General features: G+C 36.6%; 1 protein-coding gene across 1 annotated transcript; it reads left to right on the top strand.

The window, feature by feature from the left end:
- Window positions 1-4,591: 4,591 nt before the first annotated feature.
- On the top strand, window positions 4,592-8,987 carry LOC123662255 (cilia- and flagella-associated protein 36). Its single transcript, XM_045597122.1, has 7 exons — window positions 4,592-4,778; window positions 4,935-5,011; window positions 5,608-5,811; window positions 5,885-6,021; window positions 6,092-6,275; window positions 8,372-8,498; window positions 8,783-8,987. The coding sequence occupies exons 1-7, from the start codon at window positions 4,670-4,672 to the stop codon at window positions 8,938-8,940; spliced, it is 996 nt and encodes a 331-aa protein (XP_045453078.1). The 5' UTR covers window positions 4,592-4,669; the 3' UTR covers window positions 8,941-8,987.
- Window positions 8,988-9,642: the final 655 nt, after the last annotated feature.

Here is a 9,642-nt window from a genome sequence, read left to right as displayed (position 1 = left end):
GGAAGCTTCCTTAGAGCTTTGAGCATAAATACAGACATTTTTGTTTGTTCAAATATTGCTCAATTATAAAAAATTTCTCATCCGTTAACAAAATTTCTTCCTTTGCGTACCGCTTAAATACCTAGTTGTTTTGATTTTACCACCCTATATATTTCAAATTATCAGTTAAATGACCAGTACGTCTCTTATGGGCTGCAAGTCCTAAGTCATCTTATAAAATACGCGACATGGTTTTAGGTGCTATCTTCATCTCCCGAGATAAAATATTTTGCTTTTGGACAGGATATCTACAAATTATTTCCCTTACTTTATTTTTTACTTTATAGGTACTTTATTTTTTGCTTTGATCGTATTTTTCGTACGAACAATTCGTGGATGGCCAATTCTTTTTCTGTCACAAACAGAGGAGAAATATATTTGGCTTCATACTTACTTTGTGTAATGTAATCTCAGCGATTCGGTTCTCTTGTATCACCCCACTTCATTACTTTACAAATACTTTACAATGTATTGGCGCGAAAATGAGAAAACACAAAGAACAATCATATTAAAATTACAGCTTCTGAATTCAAATGTAATATTTTGTTTATTTAAAAAGTATTTATGGCCAGATTATGTATATAATGATGTAACATAAAATGTACAGTGCACATTTGTATTATAATACAAATACTAAATTTTATATTGTTTTTAAGTTTTACGCGAATTTAACTAATTATAATAAAACAAAATTTTCGGATCTTATTCACATTTTATCGCGGCTTATTAACTTTTTTAGATGCCCAACGTTTCAGTTAAGTACTTTACAGCAACTAATATGGTTACGGGTGGGTGTCAGACGTCCTAAAGTTACAAAATTATTCGAAACTATCCTATATACCTTTATATATTTTAATTAGACCTCTCTACGCAGAAACTAAATTTTTAAGTACATTTGGTTTTTGTATGATCATATACCAAAATCAAAACAATCATTATTATTATTAACATTTTGTTATCTACGCTTAAAGGTACGGACAGACGTGCTCATTACTAGCACGAAAGCATGCTTTTATTGAGCAAGTGCTCATTAGTAGCACGTGTGTAATGTAATGAGCATGCTTATTTAGAGCGTGCTCAAAAATCAAACGACGTTTGATTTTCGAGCATGCTACCTGTGGCGCGGGTAGGTGGGAGGCGTGCTCCGAGCACGTCTGAACATGTTTGCTTATTAGCATGCTATTATCCATTTCGTCTCGATCTGCGGCGGACGACTGTTCATGCAATTAATAAAATTGATGTAATTAATTAAAATTAAACCCGCAATATGTCGCGTTGGGGAGAAGAAAAAACTTTGCTTTTTGTGTCACATTATAGAAGTTACGAATGTCTGTGGAACACACATTCTCCTTTATATAAAAATAATATTGCTCGTAATAATGCTTATGAGGCTTTATTAAAGGACATGAATGATTCAAGTTTGACAATGAAAATAATTAAAACTAAAATTAAAAACCTAAGATCTGTGTATCATGCCGAAGTAAGAAAAATCCATCTTGGCCGAGAGCCTGGTGCCAAATAGCACGTCTGTCCGTACGTTTGCTTTGAGCATGCCTATTTAGGAGTATGCTTTAAATCAAGCATGCTTATTTCTGGCAAATGTGAACAGTTTGCAGAGCATGCTAATTTTAAGCAAGCTTATTAGCATGCTTTTTTTGAGCACGTCTGTCAGTACCTTAAATGCTTTCATGTGAGCAAAGCCACGATTTTGATAAGAGGTGAAAAAAAAAGAAAACCTACATTAGTCATGTTGAAAAGACTTCATTCATAAAATAAATTATTGCTTAATTTAAAATCTCTAAACGTAAATATCGACAAGTTAATAAGATGCAATACAACTCAATTTTTTACCAGGTCAAAAAAAGGAATTGAGAACAATTCGACTCTATTTTTAAACGGTTTTATTTAGCTCACCCCGTTTGTTTTATTTATTTTTTATTATTTATTCTTGGGTCAAATTTAGTAATTCAAATTTCACCCTCTTCCTGTCAACCGATTAATCTGAAATTTTGTATACACTTTGGATTTTGGTGACAATACAATTATGTTTATTCATTATCATTATAAATTCAAGATGGCCGCCGCTACAAAATGGCGGATAATTTATGTTTTATTAATCCCATCAATATGGGTATCAAATGAAAGGGCTCAACAAGCAGAATACAATATACTATAAAAAATTGAAATCCAAGATGGCGGCCGCTACAAAATGGCGGATAACGTAGGTTTTATCAATCCCATCAATATGGGTATCAAATAAAAGGGCTCAACAAGCAAAATACAATATACTATAAAAAATTGAAATACAAGATGGCGGCCGCTACAAAATGGCGGATAACGTAGGTTTTATCGATCCCATCAATATGGGTATCAAATGAAAGTGCTCAACCAGTATAATCAATGTACTATATAAAATTAAAATCCAAGATGGCGGCCTCTACAAAATGGCGGATAACTTAGGTTTTATCAATCCCATCAACATGGGTATCAAATGAAAGGTCTCAACAAGTAGAATACAATTTACTATGCAAATTTGAAATCTAAGCTGGCCGCCGCTACCAAATGTCTGATAACAATTTTTTATCAATCCCACCAATATGGGTATCAAATAAAAGGGCTTGACAAGAAGAATACAGTGCACTATACAACCTCAATATTTAAGATGGGCCTTGCAATAATGAAGCACTAAATGAATTAAACAGAATGCGAAATAAAAACTAAAAACTAGAAAATAAAAATAGGTAAAAAAACTTTTTAAGTTAAACGGTTTTATGTTAAACATACATTGCAATGTTTAAGATAAATGTACTAAAAACCAAAAAATAATAAAATAGATACAGTCGTGGGAATTATAAACATATGCATAGACTAGACTAAAATAAAACCGTGGGGCACGTCAATTGTCTACAAATTATCGACTTAATGTGCGATAGAAGAATCGTTTAATTCGTCGTTAAAATAGGCAGTTGGCCCGCAGACGGTGAGGAAATTACTTACTATTTTCTTGCTCATGGAAATTCCAATAGTTATACACTCCATGTAAATAAAAGAGATGTTTCAACTAGTTTATCGTTGGACATTCACACTGCTGGCTGGCGAGGAATCGTTTCACTGCTCGTAGTATATGATAAAAGTACTACTCGCTCACCACTATGAAACCCTAAAACTCGCTTATAATCGAGCATGCTAGCTTGTTTCCACATTCTAGCCCTACTTATCACACGTCCATCGTTGTCGGTTGAACAACTGCCTAATTATAGTGTAACATTACAAAACAAACATTTTAATCAACGATTGTAGACAATTGACGTGCCCCACGGTTTTATTTTAGTCTAGTCTATGCATATGTTTATAATTCCCACGACTGTATCTATTTTATTATTTTTTGGTTTTTAGTACATTTATCTTAAACATTGCAATGTATGTTTAACATAAAACCGTTTAACTTAAAAAGTTTTTTTACCTATTTTTATTATGTGTGATATCTCGTAGTTTTTGACTAGGTGTATCTACATATTTTGATGATTCGTTTTGTTTCAATTTGAGCAAGATCTGACGAGTAGTTTTTGAGTTAAAACGCTTGGCTTGGGGAGTAAGCTAGTGAATGCATGACGAGAGTGTTACGAAAAGTGTGATTGAGTGAGGCAAACGGAAGTTCAGGCGGAGATATAAGTTTTAGATGATGATAAAGAAGTTTTGCTTCAGTTGTGTGGTCTAAAGCATTCTCATTTTCTTCTGTTTAAGTATAAATTCCATGTCAAACCCTGTCAAATACCTTCAAGATATCGAGTGAGACCGCAATGGCTTCACCGTGTCTCTCGATAGCCTCACTTCATATGTCACCCGTGGACCGATTGCGACGAAAACCGTATTGTCGTTCGCTGAGAAGTTCGTTCTCCTCAAGGTATGCCAGGAGCCGGCTATTCAGTATACGTTCCATGCTCTTACAGAGTATAGACGTTACAGAAATGGGTCTATAATTGACAGGGTCAGCGCGACTACTCTTTTTAGGCACAGGCTGCACGTTGGCTTGCGGCACATGTCCTGTCGCAAGAGAAAGACGAAACAGGCGTGTCAGGATTGAAGACAACTCAGGTGCACAAGTTTTGAGTACTATGGCTGATATTCCGTCAGGGCCACTAGATTTATTCACGTCTAGATTGCGCAAGGTTATAAGGACCGCTTTTTGTCGAATTCGTATTTCAGACACAGACGTCTCGGTCATTCATATTTATATTGGCCTTATAAATGTTTGCTAATCATAGCAAAATACACAAACTTTAACGAATATTTTGTTTTACAAATAATGCAGAAATAAAAAAATATGGTCAATAGACCAGTACTTAATTATTGATTTACAACCTGCAAGAATGTGTAGACTTGAATTTAAATATTTGGTTAATCGCATCCCTTCTGATCTAACGTGGCTTCGTGCCTCGTCTGCCAGGATCAAGATATGGCGCGGATTACAATAGAAACAAAAAGTAGGGTAACCATAACAACTCGAGTACAAATAAAGATTGAATGTCAAGGTAATTACGCCAACAGTTCAGCAATAAGTTAGTCGTCGTCAAAATATTATACTGTCAGCAGTAAATAAATACCACTTACCATATATCAATTGATAAACATGGATAATCTCGATAATAATGCGTGGGTATTTGACTCTTTAGTGGGGTTTCTACACGGACCAGTGTGGAATATACCTTTACAGACATTTATAGAAGAAAAATCTTTACGTAAGTAGCTACTAGTAAATACAAGAGTACCTATGTAGCAAACAACGCAATGCATCTAACTATTGATTAATTATATTCAGTATGCAGCAGATATTTGTTTATTCGACCGAAAATTATATATGTGGTCTCCATTCACATAAAAAAGTATTTTTTCAGTTTTTGAGCCCACTGATGATGGCGAAGTGCTCGATAGACCGGAGTATAAAACGATTCACGACGAATATCGTAATTTGGTAAATGACTGTCTTAATTGTTATAAAATTTTATAACTTCTACGCTAACGGTCCTCTTAGATTGTATATCTGCGACTATTATTACTTTTTGGTTTATTTCTATTACAAGTAGATAATGTAACTTAAAACTAATTATGAAACCTTTGTCAAGAATTATAATGCTTTAAGATTTTAATTATTACAAACATTATTCAATCACATCACATCACCATCATCACAGCAGCCTTTCGCAGTCCACTACTGGACATAGGACTCCACAAGTTCACGCCAAAAATGGCGTGAATTCATGTGTTTTGCCATAGTCACCACGCTGGGCAGGCGGGTTGGTGAACGCAGGGCTGGCTTTGTCACACCGAAGACGCTGCTGCCCGTCTTCGACCTGTGTATTTCAAAGCCAGCAGTAGGATGTTTATCCCGCCATCGGTCGGCTTTTTAAGTTCCAAGGTAGTAGTGGAACTGTGTTATCCCTCAGTCGCCTCTTACGACACCCACGGGACGAAAGGGGATGGCTATATTCTTTGATGCCGTAACCACACAGCACAATCACAAATGGCATTAAATAAACGTAAGCAAGTATAAAAAAATATTTTTAATAGGTGGATGTAATGCTGGGTTCTTTCATGGATGATATTGGCATATCAGCTGATCAGTTCGAAGCAGCGTGTCGCCTATCCGCAAAGGATCTTACTGGATTTCCTACTTATTTTCATAAGCGTCTCTTTGAGCAAATATGGGCTGCGAACGACTACGAAATGTTTGTTAAAATGATGACTCATAAGAATGTTGAATTGCAACTACAGGTGATCACTGAAAACGTAAATATAAATAAAAACAAATAATATTTAATTTAACGTATTCTTCTTTTTTAAATAGGCCTTGGAACTAATAGAGAAACGGTTTGGAGCGATGCCCAATTTATTCTCTACGGAACCAGAAGATGTCGAATGTTCGCGGAGTGACGAAAATCCCGATTGGCCGGACAATGATGATGTCATGACAGAAATAAAAAAGTTCGTTTTTTTATATGTTCATAAATTTATTATCAAACGTTATTAAAATTATTCTTCTCATTTCTGTAAGGTTGCAATTAGAAGATATAGAAGTAAAGAATGAAAAAGTAGCTGTACCACCAGAAGAAGTCGTCGCAGAAAAACAGACGTTGCTGTCAAAACTGCATCACATTAAAAAGAACGACCAAATAGTAGACAAAAAGATAGAGAAAGTTCACTTCATAGAGGAACCTATAAAAGCGAAAAAAGTTGAGGTATCCTAATTATTTTAAATATATAACTAGGTCGGTAAACATGCGTACGGCTCGCCTGATGGTAAGCGGTTATATCGTAGCTTATAGATGTCTGAACACCAGAAGCATTGCAAACGCGTTGCCGACCATATCCACAATTCTCCCCAGGAACTCTGGTCTGCACCTTACTCACCACAGGAACACAACACTGCTTGAAAACAGTATAATTTAGCTGTGGTCATCTGTAAGATCGCGGCACTATCCCAGTCGGGTTGCTCCGTATTAGGAGCAGGAAATTTCCTGCTGTGCCCTGCCTGCCTCAGTCAAATTTAAGCATGAGCTTCTTACATGGCTGGGACAGGTACAGTTTGGAGTTCGGACGGGATCTCTTACTGCCGAGCGTCGTAAAAGCCATCACAGTGAGAGATCGTAGCAGGCGGCGGTCTCCTTCTGCGAAGAAGTAATGACCTATTTGGAGTACCGGCAGTCTTGCTCTGCGGAACACCGCTGTGCCTAGTAAATAAATTTAACTATCTGGGCCACTGTTACCAACAATTTACAGGATGACTGAGATAGTGAAGGAATATTGGCATTTGTCTGTCCGATGCAACATGTTAGCTCGGAGATATGCAAGATGTACAAAGCTAGTCAAATGAACGCTTTTTGATGTATACTGTCAGTCATTTCACACCTGCAGTCTTTAGGCTGACTACACGCGGCGGACATACAGCGGTCTACGAGTCCAGTACAACAATGTATTCATGGTTCTGATGGGGCTGCCGCGGCAGTCCAGTGCCTAAGGCATGTTTTCGGAGGCGCATACGGATGACTTATACTATACCGTTATGACAAAACGGTGCGCCTTTATGTTAGCCCGCCTCCGCGGCTCCTCCAGCGGAATGCTGAATGTGTTTGTTGACCGATGGGACTTGCCACTGATGTACCGGTGGGTGCAGCTTCACAAAAGATCAAATTGGGTTACAGTGTGTCGTAATAACATTAGTTTTTAAGTTTTAAAATGTTACTACCAATTTTTGGGATGTAAATCTGAAATAAATAAATTATTATTATGTGACTGGATGTCACTCCACCCGCTTAATGTATAATAGATACATATATTATAATAAATAGGTACTTATATAAATAATATAGTAAATTTACTTATACTTACATATATAAAAATAAGCGGGTAGAGGAATATGCCCCGGCAGGGAGATCAAACGGCTGGGGATTAGGACTGTAGGCTGAGAATTAGGCGGACAATCCTAGCCGAGTCAAGTAACACCGCCTTCTGTATCATGACTGCGAGCGAACTGCATGCCATTGCCTTACTGTCCACGTGAGGCGCGTGAAGGGCCTTGTAGAACCGTCCATGCAGCTCCCTCTCCATCCATACGATCTCCCGGTCAGAGGTGCACAGTACGACCAGTCTCTGCCAATTCTCTTTGGCCAAGGATAGGTCAGTCCTTTGTCGTCCTTTGTCACACACTATAACGTCACCATGCAAAGCGCTGTCCCGTCTCGATTCAAAGTAGGCCCAGAGCTGTGTGCGAGGGCTGCACACCTCGCGGTTATGCATGGTCTTAGCGCTTAACATGCCTCGACCACCACACTTCCGCGGGATATAGTCTCATGACCGACGACTTCGGGTGATGTACGCGATGGTGCGTCATATTTGTGCGGACTCTTCTGTCCAGGGCTCAAGTTCGGTCTGAGTCTATCTGCGTATGCCAAAGGTGTACAAGAGAGTGGGCATGACCCAGGCGTTATAGGCTCGGACCTTGTTGGCTCCAGACAAATAGCTCGGAAGAACTTTTGTCAGCCGTCCAAAAAAGATTTCGAAAACTGCCTGTTTCATGAGTCCAATTCCTTCACCCCTATGCATTGACATACCCAGATACCGGTAAGATTCAGCTTCGGAAAGGGTATTGAATGATGTTAATTATTATTATTATTTAAGTTTGTAATGTACCTAATGTTCAGATGTGAAGTTTTTTTTTGTAATTGTTTTTGGTTCCTAAGCTTTTTTATTTTTTGTCAATGCAATTTTTTTGGTGACGTTCGTTGTGTGTAATCATCTTATGGCGAAATAAATATTTTAATTTCATTTTATACAGGTGAGTGAAGAAGAAGTTCGAGCACGGCAAGAATACTTAAAACAGCAACGAGATAAACTTCTGGCTCTCAAGAAACAAGTACGCGAAAAGCGACTTGACGTTGTAACAAATAAAAATGAGACCAGAGGTATCCTCTTATAGTTTAAAATTAAAAATATAGTTTATGCTCATCGTTTATTAAACGTATGTCCATGATACTTTAGATTTTATTTTTGCATATTTATAATAAAAAACACTGATTTATTAATAATATAACGTCAAAATTTGTTCCCTTGTATATTAACCTTGGGATCTGCCAAATCAAGGAAAAAAAAGGAATTTATAACTTAAAATATCTTGGTTCAACTGAGAAGAGCGGAAAAGGAATAGTGAACGGGTAAAGTTACACGAGTAATTATTTTAACTTCGTAGTTGGTGAAGGCTCAAAACCTGTCGCCAGGCCAAGATCTGCTCGCGTGGCTCAAGCAGCACTGGCTGGAGCTACACCAGCGCCACCACCCGACGCAATGCAATTGCGAAAAGCACTCGCATCTAAACTGAAATCTGAAGTAGTCGATAATAAGCATTAATATTGTCTGCATTTAAATTATATTTTAAATAAACTGCTCTATATGTACGTTATTTTTAATTGTTGCAACACTGAATACTCGAAATTGGTTTAACAATGAATTCGTTATTTCAGTCACCAAAATTAAAACAAGAATAACCATTAAAAGCTCTTCCTGTTCCTGAAATTTCGGGTGAAACACTAAACATATTTTGTGATCTTGAGATCGGCAAACAGTAAAATGAATCAAAATGAAAATTTTTCGCTTTTTATTAGGGTCCAATAAAAAATTGTAGAATAATCACATAGTAAAGGTTGAGATCAATTTAACTAAACATATTGTTTAAACTTAAAAAGGAAAGACATATTGATTTGTTACCAAAATTAATATTTCATCTTTAAATCATAGTTTATCGTAGCCTATAAAACATCATACTTAACATCATAGAAGCATAGTGAATACCTACAGCAGTCATTAACATCAAAGAGGGTGGAAATTAGAGGATCTTCAAGTAATAAATAAAATGAACACTATCGCATCGTATTTCCTTATATTTATATTGCTTACGTAACTAGTGACATAATAATAGCATTATAATAAGCTTATTTATTTTACACAACTTGCCAATAGGTAAATCTATTTAATTTTATTCTGTGTATAAATTAGTTTATGATGGTCATCCACCTAGACAGATAAAAAATAGTTGGTACATACTACTTTCAT

This window comes from Melitaea cinxia, chromosome 18 (assembly GCF_905220565.1).
Source record: "Melitaea cinxia chromosome 18, ilMelCinx1.1, whole genome shotgun sequence".
NCBI lineage: Eukaryota > Metazoa > Arthropoda > Insecta > Lepidoptera > Nymphalidae > Melitaea > Melitaea cinxia.
Note: the sequence above shows the minus strand (reverse complement) of the source record. Positions and strands in the feature narration are given on the sequence as shown.